Source organism: Podarcis liolepis, assembly GCF_965112155.1.
Source record: "Podarcis liolepis genome assembly, chromosome: 1".
Lineage (NCBI taxonomy): Eukaryota > Metazoa > Chordata > Lepidosauria > Squamata > Lacertidae > Podarcis > Podarcis liolepis.
In genome coordinates, this window is record NC_139554.1 from 48585613 (window position 1) to 48610801 (window position 25189).

Sequence of the window (25189 nt, forward strand, 5' to 3'; positions counted from 1 at the left end):
GATTCTTGGGCGAATACTGTGGCAAAGAATTTCAAGTAGACTCTCGGAAGAAAAAGCAAATTCCCCACAATTTTTTTCATATAAGCTAAACAAGCTATAGCTTAGGGCCCCACTCTCTTGTATTTCACTATTAATATACTTCTTAATTGTATTTCAGCTCACCAATTACTTTGATAAAATACATATTTTGTTATGTGCAAATGGCTTTAGATACCTATTAGGTCCATAAATTACCATATAGCATATATTCAGCACACAAAAAACAGCAACAATTTGTTGTTGACAAAGGACAGCTGGACATATAAAGGGCCCCATTACCTTCAGCAGCTTAGAGCCTCATTAAACCTAAATCCAGCCCTGAGTAGGGTAATAAAACACTGAAAGAGAGTAGGCTAGTTTCTCACAAAAAAGTTAGAAGAATAATGCCTGGACACTTTTCCTCATGCCTCAGTTTCTGCAAAACTTGCTCTTTTTTAAAAAAAGAAACAAACAAGCTGGGAATCTGGGGGTTATGGTTCCTTTGGGGTGGGGTGGGCTAACTACCCCCTTCCTCCTGCACCATGTGTGTCATCCCCAGCTTAACTAAATCAGGAGCTCATTGGAGACGAAAGTAAAGTATTTTCTCGTGGGACAACTAGCGTGCAGACGTTCTTGGAAAGATGGAGTTATGTGCAGTAATGCTATATGCACAGTTACCTGGGAGTAAGACCCACTGAATGCAGTTGGACTTACGGTACTTCCAGGTAAACATGGATTTCACTATTATTCATTGTAATCTTCTCCCGTGGATGAAACAAATAGAAGGCCTACCTTCACTGTTTAGAGTAGAACCAAACTTGCTATTTATACCAAACAGCAACCTCGGAGTTTACTACCATGGCAGTTGCATTAGTACATCTATCAGTTTCTATATTAAGTTGCATATAGACTTACGAAATTCATTATATTGCTCTGTTGTTTCAGGTTTTCTATTAACTGTAACTTTTTAATGTGCGTTATGATGTAATAGATGTTTTGCACTTATTTTGCAATTTCTATCTTGTCTGTTTTATATACTTAACAAGTCTAGGTTGTATCTTCACCATAAAAAGAACATGAAATACATTCATGTTCTTTGAAATTTACATGAACAATAAATAAATAAATAAATAAATAAATATCCAGTGTACAATTTAAACAAAATTCCCAACACCCTTAACTAACTACAGTTCTCAGGATTCTTTGGGGAATGTGCTATAAACAAGCTTTAAATGTATGGTGTGTAAACAGCTGACATCTGGAGGGTGTCAGATTCCCAGACCCTGAGCTACAGCCTATAGGGTAGGTTTGTTTTAATTACTCTGAATTATCCACTAGCAAGTTGTGATAATTACAAGATTGATTGGTGTTTTTCCATGTCTTGAATGGTAGGTTTCCATGAAGTGAGGAATCTAGTGCTGATTTGGAAAGTGCATGGTTGTGTCTCAATATAAGGCAGTTTCATATCTTTTAATCTAACTCAGAGGAACCTATGAATTAGGAGTATGATAACATCCAGAGAAAACTAAGTTTGTGGAACTATACTGAGGCTGCAATGCTACACCATTTTTCTGGGAGTAAACCTGGCTGAGTAAACCAGTAGGACTTACTTTTGAGTGACACATTTATAGAGAGAGAGAGAGAGCAGAAGTTTTTCCAGGGGGGTACACAGGGGTACGCATACCCCTAAACATTTTGTGAATCTAAGTTTGGCCTCATTGAGCAGCAGTATTTCAATATGAGTAGCAAAATGAGAGTAAAGGTAAAGGGACCCCTGACCATTAGGTCCAGTCGTGGCCGACTCCGGGGTTGCGGCATTCATCTCGCTTTATTGGCCAAGGGAGCCGGCGAACAGCTTCTGGGTCATGTGGCCAGCATGACTAAGCCACTTCTGGCGAACCAGAGCAGCACATGGAAACGCCATTTACCTTCCCACCGGAGCGGTACCTATTTATCTACTTGCACTTTGACGTGCTTTCGAACTGCTAGGTGGGCAGGAAAATGAGAGTACAGTACCCCTAAACATTTTTTTTAGGGAAAAAAACAACTGGATAGATAGATAGATAGATAGATAGATAGATAGATAGATAGAACAGTTGGCAGAGGATGAGATTCTTAATCTCAGGACCATGGGTTCTGGTCCAGGAGGTTGGGCTTGATTACCCTCGTGATCCCTTCCAACTCCACAATTCTATAATTCTATGATATCCACTCCTTTAAGTCCAGGAGAGCTGGGAGGGTGCTTCGAGTGCGCAAGGCAGAGTTCCGAACTGGGGCAATGGCAGGGCCGGAATGCTGCGCGCTGCCGGTTCCAGGCCCTTTTGTGTGACTCAGGAGTTGCGCGTGTGTCAGAATGGGCGCGTGGCAGCCGGCAAGACCCAAGTTCCGGGGTGGGGGGAACCCTGCAGAATTGCGGCTTCTGCGCTTTTCACGGCAACCTCTGTTTAAGATGATCCATGTCAGTCGCGCCCTTTCATCGTTATTTTCCCTAGGAGAAAAATTGTGAGGCGGGTACCTCTCTCTCTCTCTCTCTCTCTCTCTCTCTCTCTCTCTCTCTCGTGTGTGTGTGTTTGTGTGTGTTTGTGTGTGTGTGTGTGTGTGTGTGAACTAGGCAGTGTGCTTTGATTAGACCGCGAAACTTTGAAAAGTGCCGATATATAGAGAAGGAGCCGGGTGGGAACTGGCTCGAGGACGTGTCCAGAGATGGCAATCGAGAGATAGGAAGTGGTCCCGGGCTCTTTATTGGAAGGCGGCCAGCTTTGGTAATCGGAGAGCTGGCTGGAGTCCGGCTGCCCCGTCCCTATCTCGGGGACCTAGCGCTGGGGGCGGGGGCGGTAGAGGCGGGACTCCCAGGGCGGACCAGCGAGGGGCGACGCTTCGCACGTACGACGAGGTACTGGGTTCATGCCCCGCGCCTGCAATCCAAGCAGCAGATTGTAGGGCGGGAAGACTTCGAGATCCTGCACGGCAATGGGTGCCACTCAAGAAGGCAAAGGAAATCTCTTTAGAAACAGGAATAGCCCCTGTTCCTCAAGCAAGGCGATAGATTTCTCTCCCACTGCAATCCTACGACTTCTAACTGGAATTAAAGTATCCCATTTCTTTAATTCTTACCTTTATTTTGATGATTGATTTCAAGCACTTGTGTAACATCCTTCAATAGATTTCAGGACTGGGAACAACGGAAAGGATGTTACACCCTAAAACATCCAAGCCATAGCATTGGAAATAGTAATGGAGCAAAAATGGTTTAACAGTTGCAGTGTGGGAGTATGTAGTAGCGTTTCTTCCCTCTAGCTATGCTATCTTTCCCAATCCTCAGGCCCGTGTGGATTATGGTTTTGTGAGGGTCAGTGATAAGAGTGGTTAGAGTGTTGGACTCGGGCCTGGTTAGAAACCTCACTCAGCCACAGTGGCGTAGCGTGGGGGGTGCAGGGGGGGCGGCCGCACCGGGCGCAACATCTGGGGGTTAGGGTTAGGGGGCGCAAATCCACTGGTTAGGGGGCACAAATTACTTGCCTTGCCCCGGGTGCTGACAACCCACGCTACGCCACTGCTCAGCCATGACGCTCACTGGGTGATCTTCGGCCAGCCACAGTCTCTCAGCTTACCCTACCTCACAGGGGTGTTGTGAGAATAAAATGGGGGTGGAGAACCGTGTACAATATCTTGATCTCCTGGAGGAAAAGATGGTATATAAAAGGGGTGTGGGTGGGTGTGTCCGAACGCACCTCTCTACTTGAAGATTGAGAGATGATGCAATTCAGTGTGAACCGCCCAGGCTTCACAAATGGTCTTTGAAATGTCTTGCTTGACCCTTTGGACGGGCGTGGGGGGGGGAGAGTACAAATATATTTTTAAAAGAAATGTAGATGAGCATGGCGTGCATGGAATAACTCTGAAAGGGCAAGCGACCCGCAGCAGGAGAAGAGAGAGGTGTGTGCGGGAGGGGTGTGTGGAGAGAGGGGGACGTGCGTCCCAAAGGCAGCCAAAGCAGGTTGGTCACGACTCTGCCCCGGGGTCTCGGCATCCCCGGGGGCACTCGGAGGCACACCTCCGCGGAGCTGCGCGGCGATTGGCCGGATGGCGAGAGCAGCCCGGGGAGGCGGCCAGGGGGCGGGCGAAGAAGCATCGGGGCGGGGAAAGGGCCGGGCGTGCGCGCTGCCTCGCCTGCTCAGCTAGCGGAGCCGGCTGCTTATAAGGAGCGAGCGATCCGGTTCCTCTTCCTCGGTGCTTTGCACATCATCACCTCCGTCATGTCGCTTCGCAGCAGCTTCGCGCGGCTCCTCAAGCAGCAGGCGGGGTCCTCGATACAAGTCCAGAAGAGACCGGCGCACTCGGTGGCCCTCATCGGAGCCCCTTTCTCCAGGGGGCAGGTGAGTGAGCACTGCGGGGGAGGGGGGGGGAGACGAGGCGGTGTTTGGGGTGTTGGAGACAAGGGGATGGGAAGGCCTTCTCTCAAGGTAAAAGGCTGTTACTATTGCGGCCGAGAGCTGGTAAGAGAAACAGAGCTGGGGGGGGGGGGACAAGGGAGGGGAGACAGACAAAGAAAGGCAGTCTGGTGTAGTGGTTAGAGTGCTAGACTAAGACCAGGGAGGCCGCGGTTTAACTAAGCTACGTTCTAAAAGGACAGCATCCTCCCTCCCGCCCGGGGGTGATCCGTGAGGCCCAAGCACGTGGTCATTGGGGCAGGGATGGAATCCTTAAGATCCGCACAGTGATATTTTTTGGCTGGGGGTGTTTTAAGATGCGTATATCTTTAAAGGGAAGGACGGTCGGAGCAATGTTAGCTGCGGTCGGGGGAGTGTCCCTGCGCGCACCGGGCAGCCGGCTTCCCGAGCGTGGAAATTTCCACGCGCTTCTCTTTCGGCGCTGTGACTCAGCGGCGTCCGCTTCTCCGCTTTCCCGGAGGCGCGCATAGCATCACCGCTCCTTTCCTGTTTTGTCTTCCTCCAGAAAAGGAGAGGAGTGGATCACGGTCCAGCAGCCATAAGAAATGCAGGGCTGGTGGGGAAGCTGGCTGGCATGGGTAAGTAAGAGGTTTATTTTGAAAGAAACCGCCTCTCCCGTAGGAACATAGCAGGCTGCCTTAGACCCAGTCAGACCACTGATCGCTCCAGCTCAGTATTTGTTCACATAGCGACTCTCCAGGGTTTCAGGCAAGTCCCACTTGGAGATGCGGGGGACCGCATGTACCACCAACAGTGGCATAGCGTGGGGGCTGCAGGGGGGCCCGGCCGCACCGGGCGCAACATCTGGGGGTTAGGGGGCGCAAATCCACGGGTTAGGGGGCGCAAATTACTTGCCTTGCCCCGGGTGCTGACAACCTACGCTACGCCACTGACCACCAAGCTACATCCCCAACAATTGCTTTTCATAGAGAAGGTAAGTGAGTTCTCCCCCACCCCCATGACTGATTGAGTCTCTTTAATGCAAAAGTTAGCTGTTGGGAGAGATTTGGCACTCTCTGCAGAAATACAAACCTCCTTTCTTTGAGAGGAAAGCCCTCTCAATTTGAAGCCTGATGTACATATGAAAGAGGTGGCATGTGTCCTCTGACAGGCTTCTCAATAAGGAGGCAAAGGAACTCAAGAGGCTCCTAGAGTGACCTTCCCTTTCCTCCTCAGGAATTTTATTCTTTGTCTGTATGCAGAGAATGAAATGCTTGTGTAGCCAGAGGCAATGTCCTTATTTCAGCTTAGATAAATTGTTTGTTTGTTTTTTGAATTTTGGGTTCAAATAAAAGCAGAAGCTGCCCTAAGGCACAGTTGGCTTAAGACATTTTGATGGGAGGTGTTATGTACTGAATCAATAGGATCCAGAATGCAGCAGTCTGATTGGTCCGCAGGAGCCACCCAATCCAGGTGGAAGTGAATCAGCGACCTGATTGGCCTAAAGGAGCAGCCCGGAATTAGCCAATCACGCGGGGCCCATTGTGTAAATAATGTATATACGGCTAGACGTTTTGGGGAAAGTTTAATTCATTGCTATTATGAGCTGAATAAAGAGCATGAAATTCACACTCGACTCAGGAGGCAAACAACAAAAGTCCCCCCCAACAAGATACTTAATACCCAATTTTGGCAATGGGGGGGGAATCCTACAAGTGCCTCTTCCTGGGAGTAAAAATATAATAACATAATAAATGATTTAACAAATCAATGCATTGTCATGCTCCCTCCCCCCCAAAAAAAACCCCCTGTCTGGCACAGCTACCTCATTCAACTCAATGGTATGACCAGCCAAGGAATCAAGATTTAATATTACTTTTATATTGCATTTGTGGTGTTGGAGAATCAACAGTTTGCCCATGTCTATTCCAGCAGAAGTAATCTCACAGAGTGACTGAAGCTGTTTATTTATCAAAACCAGGCCTAAAGCTCATAGTTTTCTGCATCCAATAACTTGAATTCACTGTGTTGAGTTGGACTTCTTTCGATGCTAAGTCTTAGCATATTCCTTTTGTGGTTTTGGTGAATGAATGGATGAATGAGAGGTATGTGCTAATGTCCCTTATGAGTCTCTTCTACTGGCAGTGCCTGATTTCCAGAAAGTTATGTAATTGGCAGCACAGCTGTCATTTTAGCCAAACCCTTTTAAATCAGTGTAGTTATTTTTCTGTGACTCAGCATTAGTCACCATCTTACAGGTACCCTACCTGCAATTCACACAAAAATTGGATTTGTGCTATTATATCAGGAATGAAAAAAGTTGAATGATCAGGCATCTCAGTTTCCTGAAACATTGAACATATTGAAACATTTGCCATCTGAACTGATCTTAATGTTAATTGTCTGATCTGGATATGTTTGTTATAGCCATTTGACTCATCCTCACAAACAGTGTACAGTTTTTTTCATGTTGTGAGTTTCAAAAACCATAGTGTGAATTGTGAAAATACTTCAAATGATTGTCAAAGCATATACAGTAGTACCTTGGTTCAAGAACAGCTTAGTTTATGAACAACTTGGATTAAGAACGCTGCAAACCCAGAAGTAGGTGTTTTGGTTTGTGAACTTTGCCTTGGAATATGAACATGTTCCACTTCCTGTTGAGTGTATTCCATTTGTAAATTGAGTCCCCTGCTGCTATGGGAAAGCATGCCTTAGTTTAAGAATGCTTTGGTTTAAGAACGGACTTCCGGAACGGATTAAGTTCATAAACCAAGGTACCACCATATAGATTAGGCAACTAACTATGCAGATCCATCAGCTGTTCAAAATCTGCTACAAAACTCCATGGGTGGTATTAAACTAAATAGTTATGCTGTGTAGCTAAAAGCTGTTGTGCTAGAGTCACTTCCCTCCCCTCTCCTTTCCCCACATACACCCTAAATCTGCTGCAGAGGGTAGGAGAATTCCCCAGAGCAAATTTAGCAGGGGGTGTGGAGCATGCAAGGAAAGGAGAGAGCATTGAAGTAACACTGCACAGCTAAAATCCATTGTGGTACAGTACCCTTTTAGTTGTGTTCCAAAAGTGCCCTGAAAGCAGGAGTGGAGTATCCTCAGTCTGGAGCCAAATTTAATCTGCCCTTGGAGTCCTCTCCAGCTGTAATATGGCGAGGGAAAAGGGTTTTGATGTTGTATGAAAGGTGCAATTACAGCTTCTTTCTGAGCAAGAAGATCAAAGCACAAGGGGAAATGTTTAGACCAACTTGTGTCCCTTGCAAATACAGTCATACCTTGGTTTTCGAACAGCTTAGTTCTCAAATGTTTTGGCTCTCAAAAGTCCACAAACCCAGAAGTCACTGTTCCAGTTTGAGAATTATTTTTGGAAGCCAAACATCCGACGGAGCTTCTGTGGCTTCCGATTGGTTGCAGAAGCTTCCTGCAGCCAATCAGAAGCCGCGCTTTGGTTTTCGAATGTTTTGGAAGTTGAACAGACTTCCGGAACAGATTCTGATTGACTTCCAAGGTACGACTGTATGCAAAAAGTAGTCTATGCATTAGGCAACTGCCTGCCACTGCTTTAGATAGCTATGAGTTAGGACTTGCAATTGAGCTATGCATTGGCCCTGTTTGCATTCTACTGCTGGTATTTGGGGTATGGTTACCCGACGTCCCCGTTTCCTGGAGACAGTCCCCAGATTTACAAATCTGTCCCCGGACAAAATCCGTCCCCAGAATGTCCCCGGATTTCATTTAATGTCCCCGGATTTATATTTTAAGTGTGGTAGATTTATTAGTAGGGAATGAATGTTGTGTGATTCGTTCAACGGCACAAGACACTTCATATGAGGACTTCCAGCGAGGCAAAATGGCGGGCACCATGACAGCGAGCTGCTTCTGAAGCCAGCCAGAGCCAACTGTGCTACCAGGTTGGCTCCAGGCTGCTGAGACTGCTGCTGGCACTGCCACTGCCAATGGGGAACCAGGGACACCCAGTGTGTCAACTGGGGAAACTGCTGACACCCCTCCATGCGACCCAAATTGAGCCAGGTGCAAGAGTGCCCAGCCACCTGGCTGACTGCCCACTGGCACTCCGGGGCCAGGAAAACCCTGGAGCTGACGTAGGGAGAAGGAGTAGAAGAGGAGGAGAAGGAAGAGAGAGAGAAAGGAGGGAGAAAAAAGAGGGGAGCCCCAACCTTGCCGCGCTGCTGCCGCCACAGCTGCCGCTGAGCAGGAGAGGTAGGAGGGCACTGGGAGGGCAAGGACATGCGGCCGAGCCCAGGCCCGACCTGAGCCTACTCCATGGCGGCTAGCAAGAGAGCAGGCCGGGGCCCAGAGGAAGGCCGCATGACAGGAGACCGCAGAAGAGAAGATATTACTTCTTAATATTTTTAAAAAATAACTTTTAAAAAATAACTTTTTTTCTCTTTTCAAAAATAAAAAAGTGTCCCCAGATTATTTGAAAAAAATCTGGTAACCTTAATCTGGGGTGGATTTGGAACATCCAAAAGTGCATTGGAAAACACATATAAGTGCTTCAAAATTTACCAAATTTTGCTCTTTGTCATGTGTATTCTTCCACTCCTTTCAGAAGAGATTGATTCTGTTTATCTGTTCTTTGGGGGGGGGGAATGAACAAAAAGAAGCTTTGTTATAAAGCTGCTGAAAAATGAAGAGCAGTGGCTCCAAGTGCATTTGGTAACTAAAAAATAAAAATTCCTGTAGCACCTTTAGATACTTTGCCTTTGCTGTAGATTGGTACAGCTTTCCTCCTTCTGATACAGAAGTACAGACAAGACTTAACAGCAGTAGTTTCATAACTGAAAGCTCTTTCTCAGTAGTTTAGAGAAGTACAGCTTGAAAAAGTGGCTGTGACTTGTGAAGTATGGTAAACGTGATGTCATCAACTGATGAACGTATGCTTCTCTTGAGCAATCCTTGCAACCCAGACAAGTGCAGAATTAACCTCTGCTTCTTGTTAGGAAACAAGGTTAATTCTGTCACATGATTCACTAACTAATCTTTTCAGCTTGGTTATGTTAGAGCAAACCTTCCAGTTACAAATTCCAAAGCCATAAGGTATTGTTACGTATCTCACAAATGAAAATTAGATCCATTCAAAAGAATGGAAGAGCAGTTGTGACTCACTCCCAACTTATGATGAAGTGGCAAAGCAAGATGAGTAGAGTACGTACACAAAAACATAGAAAAGGGGACCATTGCTTTCTATAGTGTCATCTCAACTTCCTGTTCTTATTGAGCCTATGTCACATTGTTGTCATGCTTGCCAATGAATCAACTTATCAGGACCACACTGGAGTTTTCTTTTGTAACATTTCTGTTGACATACATAAACGTCAGAGTCTGTTACATAACGTGCAATACACCCATTGGTGTATCTGCATAGCTAGGAATTTTTCCTTTGCTTAAATTGGCTTGAAAACCTTATTTACATAGCTGTCAAGCACAGGCCATTTCAGTTTTGCTTTAACCAGACTTGATAATTTGGAAGCAAGTGAAGCTATAAGGTTCACATACAATTGAGATCACCTACACACCAGATGTGCAGAGCTGGTCCCAAAATTTGGAGGAGGGGGCATTGAGCATGCATGACGTCACATGTGCAGAACTCCCCACCCTGGCCAGGACACATTGGTGTCCCTTTGAGGTGTCCCATTTGTGATGGGGAGTGTGAAGATCGCCCTCCATTGCCCTCCACACCTCCTGCACTCGCCGGAGGTGCTGGGGGACGGCAGCACCCTAGAAATATTGAGGGGGCTGAAGCCTCTTCTGCCCCCTATAGCTGGAGCCCCTGCTACACACCCTGCAGTATTGATTAAATCAAATATTAAAGCAAGTGCCAATTCCCCCCTTTTTTGAGCAATCAGCATACAGTATTGACACATCAGTATAATTTCTGCTCAGGACAGAGCTCAGATTTCATAGGATAGATAAATGCTGATCATGGGAACATGGGCGTTTCCCTGGTTTTCCATTTATTTGGTCTTGTTCAGGGGAGAGCTCCAAACAAAAAGCAGGAGGGAGGGGAAAAAACCCTTAAAGAGATAAAGTCAGTGAAACTAGCTGAATATAAATGGCTTCATAATTACACTTTCTCTTTCTCCTGGCTCCTTGCCAGAAACTCCTTGTGCAGCCAACCTATAGAAGAGGCAGGCCTGGTGTCAGATGACCGTCTCAAGGCTTCAGGACAGTAACACTATCTGCACATGATGACCTAGTACACTGCCATTGCATCAGGTTGTGATGCAACTTTGTAGGTTTGAAGTTTGTAGACTGACTTTGAATGCATCGTATTGCCAAATGATGTGGGTTTTATCTGGCTGATCATCCGTTTGAGATAAAGAGAGCACAGTGCCAAAAATATAGGCACTGTGGGTTTGGCTACCAGTCTTCATTTTGTTAATCTTTAACTGTGTTTTGTGTGTCTGTGCTGTTATTCCCTTTGCACTTATGTAATAATCACACTAAATGTACTTCATGGATTACCCCATCATTTTGGGGATGTGGGTCTTGTTAACTGAAAATACTTAATTTATGGCTAATCCAAGAACACTGGAAGCTATAGCTTTACTGAAGCTAAGGAAGTGCGGATCTGGTCAGCACTCTGGATGCGAGATCATGGAGAGCTCCGTGTAAAAAAATGATGTGTATATAAGGAATAATTTTAATATTGATCCAATTTTCCAGTATAAAGTAACACGCTAAAACAAGAACTGTAAAGTTAGTTTAGGGGGATTCAGTTAACATTTAAATTTCACTTTAATATGTCTTTAATCTGTTTTTCTACTATAGTAAAGCTTTCATAGAACTGTAGAGCTGGAAGGGGCCACAGGGGTCATCTAGTCCAACCCTCTGCAATGCAGTGATCTTTCACCCAATGTGGGGCTTGAACCCATGACCCTGAGATCAAGAGTCTCATGCTCTCCCGACTGAGCTATCCCAGGTTTCCTATAAATGACTATACTCCCATCTGATTAAATCTTAAGTTTGTAGGGGGGCAGGAATCAAGATAGAAACAGTGGTATTATGTCACTCCTTATTCAAACGTGTAGGCAGCCATAGAATGGGAGCAGGGGCTTGCAAACACTTCACACCATATAGATACTAGGCCTATAAATAGCAAAGGCTTAGGGTTTCCCAAAGTCCCAGGGAAGATGACATTCATCAGGGAATGATGAAAGAGAGGAGTGGTATTGCAAGTCCTGGACTGCTGAGGTCCAATTACCTTAACCAAAGGAGAGGGTGTGTGTAGGAGCTGAAGCAGAGACTGGCTCAGGGGAATGCACAGACTGACTGTATTTCTAACGCAGCAGCCATGGGTGTGACCTATGGGATGGTGGCAAAGCCATTCAGTGGCAGGCCCTGTTGTTGAACACAGTGACACATCTGCCCACAAAGTCTGGGCACCAGCAGCAAATTACATTAGCACAAACTTGCTCTGCCCATGCTTCTGAATAAAGTGTTTGGGTGCAGTGAAAATCCAGACATCGGTCAACATGTCTACTCTTCTCTTACAAATATGAAGGTGGGGTTATTACCCAAGACCTGTGGCAGGCTTCCTCAAACTCGGCCCTCCAGATGTTTTTGGCCTACAACTCCCATGATCCCTAGCTAGCAGGACCAGTGGTCAGGGATGATGGGAATTACAGTCTCAAAACATCTGGAGGGTTGAGTTTGAGGAAGTCTGTCCTATGGGATCCTTGAATAACGAGCGACATGGTTGCAAAGCAGCTGTTTACCTACCTCCATTAACTAAGTTAATACTAACCACCAGTATTTCCTGTCACTGGACTGGGCAAGTGCAATTAGGTGCTTTCTTTTTTTCTTCTTTCCCCCCAGGTTGCCAGGTGTATGATCTTGGAGATTTAAATTTCACTCAGGTGCCCAACGATGATCTCTACAACAACCTAATCATAAACCCACGCTCCGTGGGATCAGCTAGCCAAGTTCTGGCGGACACGGTGAATGGAGCTGTTGCCGCTGGTCATAGCTGTGTAACCATTGGAGGAGATCACAGGTGAGTTGGGAGGGATCCGTGAGGAAGATGGTCTCTTGAATGAAATAAGCCTCAAAAAGCTTTGGGTAAAGTTCACTCCTCAACTGGATTCATTAGTTCAAATTCCTGTTGACTGATTGAAAGTGACAGGCCACAGTCAAGTGTTAAATTATTGTCCCCCGGTGGCAAATATGAATCATCTTCGGTCCCCTGTGAGAGCATCTCTGGGGCCACAGGATATTGCAGAGCTCTCTGAGGAAGCCCATCGCTGGAGGTCTCTTATTTGCAGCCTTGTGATCCTCCAGTGCAGGGTTTCCCAAAACTTGAGTTTTCAGCTATTTTTGGACTAGTAACTCCCATTATCTCATCTAGCATACCCAGTGGTCAGGGATAGTGAGAATGGTAGTCCAAGAACAGCTGGAAACCCGAGTTTGGGAAACTCTGCTCTAGAGCTATCTGTCTACCATACCAGTTGCTGGAGAATAGTGGGAGGGGGGTGTTGTCTTCATTTCCTGGTTGCGAGCTTTCCCAAAGGCATCTGGTTTGATCCTTATATTCTTATGAAGTGATGGGTACTGTTTATAAAAGGATGTGACTGTGCGCACACACACACACACACACACACACACACACACACACACACACGGTAAGTTCATTTAGTAAATGAACTTGTTTTATTTATTGTTCTCAGAGGAGGCACAGCAAGGTATCTATCAGTGCCTGTAAGAACCAGATATGAGGCTCAGGTAAATGCTTTAGCTTTGCCAGAAAGGCAACCTCTAACAGCTGCAAAAAGAACCCCAACAACCCTTAGGTAGAATTTATTGTGGATTTCACATTTTTTAGTGTATCAGGAACCAGGTTATACAATTATCACACATACAGCTGCCAAATTCCTTTGTAAAACTCACAACTTTCTCAGTGTATTAACCCAAACTTAAATTAATACAAGAAACTTTTGAAGTAAACTGGACTGATAAAAATCTGAATCTGATTTTTAATTTTTTTTTTGCAGTTTAGCGCTTGGGTCAATCAGTGGTCATTCAAGGCAGTACCCACACCTATGTGTGATCTGGGTTGATGCACATGCTGACATTAACACTCCACTCACAACCCCATCAGGAAATCTCCATGGACAGCCAGTCTCATTCCTTTTAAGAGAACTTCAAGATAAAGTAAGTGGGGATTATGCTGGACAGCTATAAAATAGATTTTATGCAATCTGTTTTGTACCATGTTTGTAAGGCAGGCATTAAAGTCCAATTTTAACTTACCCTACAATCTTGAGCAATTTAATCTTAAATCCAGAACATTATAGAAATAACCCCCAGAAGTGGAGTCTCCTTCTTTGGAGGTCTTTAAGCGGAGGCTTGACAACCATATGTCAGGAGTGCTCTGATGGTGTTTCCTGCTTGGCAGGGGGTTGGACTCGATGGCCCTTGTGGTCTCTTCCAACTCTATGATTCTATGAGACAGGTAGTTCAATTATTATTGATGTCTGCATAGAACCTAGCTGGGAACACCAGACCCTGCCCTATGCTGGACATGATTTTAGCATGAAAGATGTGCTACTATTTCCTCACTTGCAGCCCCCGTTTAGAAAACAGCATATTGCAGTCACAATAACTCCCTTTCAACTGCTAGATACTTTTTGTTCTTCTGGACTAAGATACAGGCAGTCAGGGTTCAATGCTCAGCTCAGCCATGAAACTCACTGGGTGACCTTAGGTTAGAAGGAGAGAAGGTGACTTGCCCAACTCATGGAGTTGTGAGATCAGAATGAAGAGAGAACCATGTATGCCAACTTGTGGCTAAAGACAGGTGGTTAATGCCACCCACTTATCAAACACAAAGTGACCCGTTTTTGCTTGTGCTGTTTGAAATTGAATTGTGCAAGCAAAGCACTGTGCTATGAGGTCAGGTGTAGGACAGCTGGGCCCGTATTGACCAAAACAGCTTCAAGGTCCAAATGTGTATGTATTGACACAGTTGAGTATGGTGTTCATTATACATCACCACTACACCATCATGTAAACAAGCCTAGTGTTAAATATCCAGGACTATGGTAATTCTTCTATTCCTCTATAGGTGCCGCTGCTTCCTGGATTTTCCTGGCTAAAGCCCTGCCTTTCACGATCAGATATTGTATATATTGGCCTCAGAGATGTTGACCCTGCTGAACAGTAAGTACAGGATATCTGAACTGGGAGATATCTTTCTTATTTTTTTAAAAAAATACGTACTCTGCCTACTGCCATCAGCAAGAGGTATGTTGCATAACATTATAGCTTTAAACATTTATATATTTTTTCTTTTTAAACAGCTATATTTTGAAGAACTATGGCATCCAGTATTTTTCAACGAGAGATATTGATCGTTTGGGAATCCACAAAGTGATGGAAAGAACATTTGACCACCTTCTGGGCAGGTAAAACTTTTTTGAGGATGGACATTTTGGGAAGCGGTGTTAGGCAAAAAATACTTAACCTATTCACATGTCAGCGAACGATCAGCTTGTCATATCCTACTGATCAGTCCCCAGTTACAATGATGTGATTTATTTCACATGGGTTATACCTGTATTATAAAGTGATTCTCCTTCACAGAGGACAAAGACCAATCCACCTGAGCTTTGACATTGATGCCTTTGACCCAACTCTGGCTCCAGCAACAGGGACTCCTGTCTTGGGTGGATTAACATATCGTGAAGGCATGTACATTTCAGAGGAAATACATAACACAGGTAAGAACCAGAAAAGCACGTTTTACTTTCAGCTTTGGATAACATGATACAAGTAAGCACTTGCATGGCAGCTGTGTTACAGAAGTATTCAGTGTTTATTTAAAATGTTGGAGTGTAAATGAGAAAGAAGCTCGGGTTCTCTTCCTTAATTCACCCCATGCTAAGGAAATTAACAAGGATAAATTGGAATGGACAGTAGTAAGGATAAAGAGAGTTATCAGGTGCTTTCAGACATCAAAATTGCACTTCCTTGTTAGTACAAGACAAAAACCAACTTTATCAAATGTTAAAATTATTACAGCTAAAAGCTACGCCTAACAAACTCCCCATATGAAACGAGGCTTGCTTACAGGAACAATAGTTTTAGCTGCTCTATCATCAAGTTGCCTTCATTGAGGCTCCCTTGCAGCCTTCCATTATCAGGACCTTGGCAGCTTCCATAGGAAGGGGAGGTGGGAACCTAATATCTCTCACTTGACTCATCCAGTTTAATTATAGCTGTTAGGCACTATTAAAACACTAAGGATCCATGTAGCAGCATCATTTAAAACATTTAACTACTTATTTGCAGTATCTCTATAACAATGTTGCATGCTACTGGCAAGAACATAACCTAGAAACAGGGCCAAACTGGCTAGCAGTTATCATTGCTTTGGGGCTGCAGTTTGAAAAGGCAATCCAAGATTATGCTAAATACTGCAGTACTTTTAAAACGGCAATAATTTATTTCAGTCAATGCATGGCCGGAAACTTGGATTCATTCATACAAAACCCATATGCCGTTGCATATAGCGCAGACCACACCTGCCTTTTGGCTGAAGTGATGCTTTAAGTTCTGTGTCTTCCATGTAACTCAGTGTCTTTAATTTCCCAGGCCTGCTTTCAGCCATGGACCTTGTAGAAGTAAATCCACTGCTTGGAGATTCACAGGAGGCAGTGAATGCAACAGTTAACCTTGCAGTAGATGTGATTGCTACATGCTTTGGGCAGACAAGAGAAGGAGCGCACATCATGTTTGATGATCTCCCAACACCCAGTTCACCAGATGAATCTGACAGTGAAGAGCAAGTACGGATGTAGGACCCTCAAGGATCAACGGATGCTTCAAATGGGCATTATGTACAGATCTGCTGATCTACTCAAATGGACTGGCTAAAACCCAACTATACCACACTCTGAAGTGTTCACCAGTTTTGGAGAGACTAGTTACTTTTCCCACTGTGTGACCAAACCGCTGTATTACAAGCTAGACAACACATCGGCTTAGGTGAATGTTTATTACTTTGCAATTATACAAAAACTTACCATCCCTTCACTGCCCTCTGTCTTTCTTTACAGATACATTTCCTCTCAGCAGCCCTGCAGCATTCTCAAACGAACATGCTGTTAAGACTTGACAACATACCAATATTGTCCTTCAACTGTAGTAAATATAATCCACTCCTTTCATTGCTGAAGAGCTGTTCCTTGGCAATGATTGTAATACAGTCCTTAAGATAGATGGAAGGCCTGAAAACAGCTGTGTGTGTGTCAAGAAGATTCAGCTGAAGAATTTGTAGTATACAACACCTCCCAGAATGACTAACTCCAAAATGATGATAAAGGAGAGCAACAGTTTGTTTGTCATAACCCTAGAAGGAAAGATAAGACATGAGATTTATTTGGGTTTACAAAAAATCTTATTTGCATTTAATGTTGCCCATGGAGGTCATTCTCACTTAGATGAGAGAGAAGCATCATTTCATATTTAGACAGTGAAAGCTATTGTGTATTTACGCATAAGAAAGTCTGGGACTTAGTCCCAGGTGAGTGCATATAGGATTGTATCCCATGTTGAAGAAATAATAAAAGGGAAGAGTAGCAAGAACTTATATCTGAGTTCTCCAAAACCGGCATAGTTCCTGGGATTCCTTATAAAAAGCTAACTTAAAATAACATAAATGTATTGATATCTGACTTAATATGTAAACATTCAGGAAAGCAGCAATTAAAATAAGTTAACACCTTGAAAAGCTGGTGACAATCCAGCTAGGTGACAATTTCAAGAAAATATTGTCACAAAAAAAGATACAGAAAGAAATTTGTAGCAAGACAAAAGCTCAATTCAGATATCACAGCAAACCATGATTCACTGCAACTGTAGTTGAGTCTCTACTGCATTTTTGCTTGCTTGCATCATCTGAAAGTTATGAGATACTACCCCAAACAGCTCTTCCCTGCTGTACTGCTGGGAAAGTAGCACCACATGCTGCTTTGTTATCACCTGATGGCAACCCCAAGGCAGCAGTGTATCCAGTGCCCACTCAGAAACTTTCAGGGTGCTTCTGTGCAATTGTGCAATATGTTCTCTCCTCATTCAGCATTCTGCCAAAAAAGTTTGTCCTGAAATGAGCATAAAACATCCTTTGATTTTCAGGAACATTCCCCCATAACCCCTCTCCCTTTCCTATAAGCATGAAGTACTTATATGCAGTTATGTAGTTAGCCAAATAATGGGCCAGAAACTTCTGAAAATATCTGGAATATGCACCATAGAGAGGAATAGGCATGCTTCACACCTAATTGTGGTTGTAAATAGACGTATCTTGTAGTTCAGCAAGAGAACACAACTGAGAGTCACTGTCTTCTGGAATACTGTCTTGGATAAGTTTCCCTTTGTACAGTTAGCTCAATAATAAAAATAAAATGTTTTCTGAGTGCATTCATTCCCTTGCTTTCTTTTGCATTCACATTGAGAATCAACTTAGCAACTGGGATATATAAGGGCTAGGATGTACTGGGTGGTTGGGGAGATTAAGGCTGTAAACTGAAGAAGTCTAGAGAAAAGCACATTCAAAGGAACCACAGTATGAGCTGCTTGAGTGCTTTCATTTTTGACTGCTCAGAAATCTCTCTCTAGCGCAGAGATGGAGGAATCTTTTTGGTTCAGTGGACAAGATCTTTACTTTCCTCCACCTCCACAGACCACTTTTGATAGGTTGGTGCCCCTGTCCACCTGTCAATCATATGACATGATGACTGATCCTGCCGACCTGTCAGAGTGGGCAAGGCAGCATCCAGAAGGACTAGACTCTACTCACCAGCTGATGAGTGGGTGTTTAGATCAGATAGCTGCAAGGGTCTGCTTCGCAAGCATGTTTCCTACAGGGAACACCCTGGCAAAGCAGGTAATTGTTTGTTTTCACTTCAAGGCAGCATTCTTTTGGGGGAAATGGTACCTGCTCCACACAGTTTTTAGAAAATGCTATTTCATCAACACTCAGGATCCATGCAAGGATGAGAAGGCAGTGTTCGGGCACCGGGGAACATTTTGGGACTGGCCAAATCTGTATAAACGTGATGGGCTGCATTTGAACCACACTGGAATCAGACTGCTGGTGCACTTAGTACATTAAAGAAAAACCAACCCAAATTCAATCCAAGTCTCAACTGATTATTTAAGTGGCATCTTACTTTCTTGACATGGCGCGCAATATCTTTCGACTTTTGCTTAAATTTTCATTCGTGTTCACCAGCTAAAAAGGAAAAAACAACAACATTTATTACTATTAGGTTGCAACTTGAGTTTGTGCTCATGGATACCTGCACCTGAAGGTCAGCATCACAAATTAAGTACACAGAATGCGGCTCAAGCACATGCAAATTGAAGCACATTTGCTTAAATGCTTATTCTTAAGGTGCAGTCATCATAGTGTGGCATCATAAGAATAGACTTACGATGCAAGGGCATGATTAACTCGTTTTAAATATCTGTACTGCTGCCATGTTCGCACAGGCTAGTATGCCTCAAGTAGTCATTTTTAACCATGGCTATGTGTACTCTGTACTAAGAATGGTTAAATTCTGTGCCCAGGCAATTCAAATGGAACATCCCCAATGGGGCTTAAGCACATGCAAATAGGTATAACGCAAGAGACATCTTACATTCTGTGAGTTCTTCAACCCATAACAGTTATGTTAACTGGGCAAATTTGCGTAATTCTTATTTTGTATAATTTGCCATGGTTTTCCTCTCACGGGGAGGGCCAATGAGCTCTGAAGACACCAAAGCCCCACCAGCAACCACTTGAACTTATTCAGCAAATCTGCAGGCTTCTCAGATTTCAGCAGGCCTCAGCCACACAATTTCAAGCATCTATTCACAACCATAAGGGCTAAAACTTGCTTTTAGAAAAATGTAAGCAGAGATTCAGTGCCACAAATATTTTGTGCATTTCTTGGGTTCCTGCAGAATCTCAGTATGTACATGCGGCCCTGTTATTCAGCCAGCACAGAAACAAAATTACAGAGTTTGTATTTGTTTTAGATATACTGGCCTACATCTGCTACAACAGAAGGCTGTTTGCAGAACCAATCTCTCTCCCTCCCATCCCACATCTCCTGCAAAGTCTCTCTGAAGGATCAGAGGCTCTCTTGAAACACAGGGGTTGTGCTGCTGAAAGTGAACTGCTGAGCTGGGAAATCACCCAAAATAAGGAAGAGAAACCTTGCATGAGGGGAGCAAGGAGGCTTGAGGGAAATCAGATGCATGGGCAGACTTGTAAAAGTGCAGATCTAAAAAGAAACCCTGAAGTTTATCTTATTTTGGGATGGATGTGAAATTACGTGCTCATTACAGAGTTTTTACCAATACAGCCGTACCCTGGATCTCAAATGCCTTGGCTCCCAAACAAATTGGTTCCTGAACGATTGAAACCTGGAATTAAGTGTTCTGAACATCTGTGCAGCTTCCAATTGGCTGCAGGATGCTCCTGCAGCCAATCAGAAGCCGTGCCTTGGTTTTCGAACAGTTTTGGGAGTTGAATTGACTCCTGGAACGCATTCTGTTCGAGAACCAAGGTATGACTGTATGTGTTTTAAAAAAGAATTGCCTAGCTTCTTGCTTCTGAATTGGCATGTGTTTATTCTGAACATGTGAAGCAACAAAAGCAGCTTTCCACTCACTCTGCCTTTGGTGCGGTCCAACTGCTCCCTCTGCTCCCCAAGTACTTCAATGATCTCTGTACCAACTTGATCTGTCTCTGCAGCAATCTGGTGTGAACGCTCTATGCTCTGAGTGGCTCGGTTCAAGCTTTCTGTTCCTTGAAGCAGCAGCACCCTCTGAGACTGGAGCTGGGTCTTAAAAGAGACAATCAAGACACATTTTTAAAAGGCAGAGAAGATATTTTACCTTCTGATAAGGTCTGTGTGAGATGACACAGCCTAAATGGGTGACTGGCAATCTCTGCTTTATAGGAACATTTGACCATTTCCATGCTTGTGTAAGCTTTTGCCATTGTCAAAGACGTGCGCATTATGCCTGAGGGGGAAATAAATAAATGGACAAAGAGACATATTTCCCAGATAAAAAAATAGTGGCTCATGCAGGAAAAGGTATTTCCTGTCTCAATAATTTTTCTTTGATGAAAATGCAGGCAACTCATGAACAAATAATTAAAATATATTGTTACTTTTATCACAATTATACCAAACCAAGCCTTACTATTGTGGCAGTTTCATCACCTAATGTAGAAGTAAGGAGAACATATTCCTTCCATACCTGAGCATCTCTCCCTGTCCCTTCACCTAAACAACTCAGGCCCTCAGACCAGGGTTCAAATACTCACTTGGCCATGAAACACACTGGATAATCTTGGGCCAATCACTGTCTCTCAGCCTAAACTACCTCACAGGATTGTTGTAAGGATAAAATACAGGGGCAAAGAGCCATGTGTGCTATTTTGAACTTCTTGGGGTGGGGAAAATGGGATATAATATAGTAAATAAATACAATAATCTACCCTTCCTGCTTTATAACCGTGCATTTAACAACCAAGAGTGACTGTGGAAATCTATATACATAACAATAAAAGCAGACTCCCCAAGTTGGCAGGAGGCAGGGATTGGAACATGTAAGAGGAGACCTCTACCATGGAGAAACTCCCTACTCCTGCAGGAAAATATGGGGAGCAGAGGAGATAACCTTATGCTCTCTTGGCAAACCACCTCTCATTTGCAGTGGTGTATTCACACTGCTCTCTGCTATCAAAAAATGAATTGTTTTAACTGATTTTAATAGTGCATTTTATATAGCTGTAATCTGCCCTGAGCAGACAATTGCTGAGAGACAGGATTGCTGAGAGACAGAGAAATGAAAGCAAAGGAATTCCTGTCTCTGTTCCTTCCTTCCAGCTCTCTCAATGGTCCACATGTAATATTACTCAAGAATAAAATTAAATAAGCAGCAGGTGGGATGAACTATTCTTTCAAACATAAGTTAGTCCTAACCAATAAAAGATATACCATAACAATAAGGAGAACAGAGAACTTTGAGAACTTTCCTCCAGGTAGGCTTTAAGAAGCCCAGATCCTCAGTGTTGCCTCTGGCATTGCAAAAGAGGTTGTCAAATGAAGTTTGTTGCTTTCCTGACAGACATTAAAGAAAGAGAATCAATCCTCTTTCAGCTTTAACTGCTAAATCTGACCTGGGTAACACAGAAGTCTAAAATAACATATGGCATAACTCCAATCAGGACACAATCGCAAGCCTCCTACATAAGCAAGGGGTATTTATGGCCAACTTGATATGTGGTATCTTAAATATATTTAATCCGTATACCCCTTTTTTATTTAATCTGTGAATATTTTATTGCACATACGAAAGAAGGATGTGCTCCACTAGAATTGGACAATAAAGCACAACACAAATTGCATTCTTACCAGAGGCACATGCAAAATGGCAAATCTTATCTTTTTTTAAAACTGAAATTAAATCCATGTGTTAGATCAGGAGCCATATGTGTAAGTATAAATCACACGTGCACCATTTTAAATATTCCCTTCCTTACAAATATGTTAAGTGCTGAATTTGTTTGCTTGCTTATGCATTTTTAAAGTGTCTTTAAGTGGGTGCTTGTCGAAACCTGCCTTGCTCTTTTTAGCTGCCTCTTTCTGTGATTAATTGTACTCATTTTGCTGAATTTAATTTAGTATTTAATTGTTGTTTATGCATTAATTGAATATTCTTTCATGTTGCATCCAGTTGTGGTACCAGTATTGATGAGTAAGCTACAAATGTTTTCAATGGTATTTGTGTTCTGTCCCATATTTATGTGCAAATAAAAAACATAAGAGGTCAAAACTGTAACTCTATCAAATCAGTGCAGCTGACAACAACCAGACTGTTCGGTCTTAACAGCTTAATGCTTTTTCTTTACAATAATAACCACAGAAAACTTATTGACAGTACTTGAGTGAAATTAATATGCCTCAAATATGCGCCTTCCACAATACTGATATGCATACAGAGATTTTGGAAGCCATAGTTCAGAGATGCTTTTGGAATATAGAATCTTCTATATTCTCTCTAATCCAGAATTTGTTGAGAAAGAAAAAGAACATTTTAAATATACAATTTCCTTCTAACAAGAAGCAGTGGTTTTTCTTCCACTTACGAAAAACTGTGCCTTCCTATCAGGACTCTTAAAAAACTTATTGATGTTTGTCAATATAAAAAATGTATTTAAATAAAAAAAAGAAAATAAATTGTCAGCCCTACTAATTTTGCACTACTGAAATTACGCTTTCTGAAGAACTTGTGTATTTTTCCATAAACTTGTATTGTTGCAATAAATACAATCACAACTCCTCTGTACATATTGGAAAGAATTAAACTTAGTAAGAACCATAAGAGCTTTGTCACCAATACAAATAAACAAAATCAATATAGTTCATTTATACCTAGTACTCACACTCTGCTCATTTTCTGTGGCGTAGATTCCAAATTTTGGGTCTCCATGTCCTCCTGGAACCACTCCCAAATCTGTACTTTTCATCTTCCTCTGAAACATGGCAAGTTCTCTTCTGTAAGTCCGAATTTTGGCCATCATTTGATTGTGGAATGACATTGGAGCATATTTCAGTTCTTCTTCCATTTCCCGTAGCTTTAGTAAGTTTTAAAAAGCAGATACCAAAATCTTTGTTAAAAATATTATCAAAAAACATAAAAGCAATAATCAGAAAATGGATGGCACACAAAAAGTTCTAAAAATATAGCAGAATCTGAAAAGATACTGAATTTTTTTGTTTGGTACAATTTAAAAAGTATTATCTAATAGTTCTTTGTTACAGCATTCACTATTATGCTTAGATGAGTCAGTCAACAATTTTTAAGCATGCAACCTTACCTCTTTTTTTTATTAATTTCATAACATTTATACAGCACTTGATTGTAAAAAATCTCAAAGCTGATTACAAAGGATAAAACAGTAAAATGTACAACCCTATATTAAAACATACAAAAGTTAAATTACTAAAACATTAAAATTACCTCAACCTTTTAAGCATCTGGGTAGGTTTGTCTAAACAAGAATGCTTTCAGAAGTGAATTGATCTCAATAGGCAGGGTGTTCCAATTGTAGCCGGTGCCACACTAAACACAAGGGTTCTTACAAATGCAGAATAAGTGTTATGTGGCACCTGTAGTAGTGCCAGTTCTACTGATTGAAGAGGTGATTGAGTGGGCATATGTGGGGTAAGAAAATCTCGTAGGTAAATTGGTCCCAAGTTGTTAAGGGCTTTATATACCAGCAGTAACACCTTGAACTTGGCCCAGTAGCAAATTGGCAAATCTATGAGCACAGGTGTTATATGCTGGCAAGGCCTCACTCCTGTCAGCAACCATGCTGCAGCATTCTGCACTAACTACTGTGACAAGGCCTTCCCAGTCCAGGAATGGGCATAGCTGTTCTAAAAGCCTTCTTCCTCAAATTACAATTCATATTCTTACCGTTTCATTTGCTTCTTTTTGTTTTTCATCAAATTCTCGAATCAACTTCTTCTTCTCTTCTAGAAAACATAACAGAAAACATGGAAAAAATTAGCACAACAATCAGCAAAGCCAAAAGGACTTCTCAGTGCAAATCCACATAAGAATGTATACATTGTTTTGTGATGGCCTTTGACTACCTCATTGTTTCAGTGAAAATTATTTTTCATGGTCAAACTGTATTAACTGATAATGTAAAATCACTTTAGAAATAACTACCAAAAGATATGTTATCCTCCTAGTCCTCAACCAAGCCAGGGAGCCTATCAGTTTGGTTGGTGACTAGATCTCACTTTTTCAAACAAGGTAACATGGAAGATTCAGGGGCAGCCAACAAGGTGTCCGCCAGACGATGGATTACAACCACCAACATCCCCAAGAGCTGGCAATGCTGGCTGAAGCTGGTGAGAGCTGTAATACAACAGGATATAGAGGGCACATTTGTAATGCGTAGGCCTCGTCCACACAATATTTCTGTCTCCTTTTAAAAAGGGGATGGATTACACATCCAGATCTGCAAACAACATAGAGACATGTCTGCTGTTACTCATGAATGTTTCCAGAATATCTTATATTAACTAGTTTGGATTTCATTACAGGAATAAAATGCATATAGTTAGGCACTCCAAAACCCTGTATAAAACTACTGTCAAACATCAGATCACTGGAAATAAACAACTATCTGACTTCTAGAAGACATCTGAAGGCAGCCCTGTTCAGGGAAGTTTTTAATGTTTGAAGTTTTATTCTGTTTTTAGTGTTCTGTTGGGAGCTGGCCAGAGTGGCTGGGGAAACCCAGCCAGATGGGCGGGGTATAAATAATTTTTAAATTATTATTATTATTACTATGCTAGAGCAAAATGTGACGTTTATAAGCATCCTGTTTAAAATAGCTATTTGAACCCCACTGGGAAATGTCTAGGATCGGGCCGGTAGGAGGCAACCTTCTGGGACTGTGATCTATCTGGTTCCTTTCTGAGCACCAAGTTTCTTTTTTAAACTGCATTAAATTCCACGCTGAACTTCGCCTTCCTTCCGCATTCCAACCACGCTTAGAATCGCTTCGAAGCGAGGGCGGGGTCACCTATGATTATTATTATGATTATTACGGGTCCGCCTCCTTTGACAGGCTCCTGACACGCAAAAATCAGCGAGGAAGTTTTCCCCGGGTCACTTCGGGCTCCTTGCGAAGAGAAGCGGCCGGGTTTCTGCGTCTC

At 42.9% G+C, this 25189-nt stretch overlaps 2 protein-coding genes across 7 annotated transcripts in view; one reads left to right on the forward strand and one right to left on the reverse strand.

Moving 5' to 3' along the window:
* The first annotated feature begins 669 nt into the window (after window positions 1-669).
* On the forward strand, window positions 670-17867 carry ARG2 (arginase 2). 5 transcript variants are annotated; one of them, XM_083461337.1, is made up of 9 exons: window positions 670-743; window positions 4289-4394; window positions 4975-5047; window positions 12267-12444; window positions 13439-13598; window positions 14512-14606; window positions 14747-14851; window positions 15030-15166; window positions 16041-17867. In XM_083461337.1, exons 1-9 carry the CDS (start codon window positions 685-687, stop codon window positions 16244-16246), a joined length of 1119 nt encoding a protein of 372 aa, XP_083317463.1. In that variant the 5' UTR covers window positions 670-684; the 3' UTR covers window positions 16247-17867. The 5 variants fall into 5 exon arrangements, with proteins under 5 accessions (XP_083317463.1, XP_083317464.1, XP_083317465.1 ...); XM_083461338.1 differs by having other exon boundaries at window positions 4292-4394; XM_083461339.1 differs by lacking the exon at window positions 670-743 and adding an exon at window positions 1106-3430 and having other exon boundaries at window positions 3580-4394.
* VTI1B (vesicle transport through interaction with t-SNAREs 1B) overlaps window positions 15172-25189 on the reverse strand; it is a 35112-nt gene continuing 25094 nt past the window's right edge. For both annotated transcript variants that reach the window (XM_083461684.1, XM_083461683.1), the window contains exons 2-6: window positions 23934-23992; window positions 22897-23088; window positions 20111-20284; window positions 18620-18681; window positions 15172-16797 (exon numbers count right to left, since the gene is read on the reverse strand). In XM_083461684.1, coding sequence (XP_083317810.1) covers window positions 16707-16797; window positions 18620-18681; window positions 20111-20284; window positions 22897-23079 — 510 coding nt within the window. In that variant the 5' untranslated portion in view covers window positions 23080-23088; window positions 23934-23992 and the 3' untranslated portion in view covers window positions 15172-16706. The remainder of the gene's footprint in view (window positions 16798-18619; window positions 18682-20110; window positions 20285-22896; window positions 23089-23933; window positions 23993-25189) is intronic.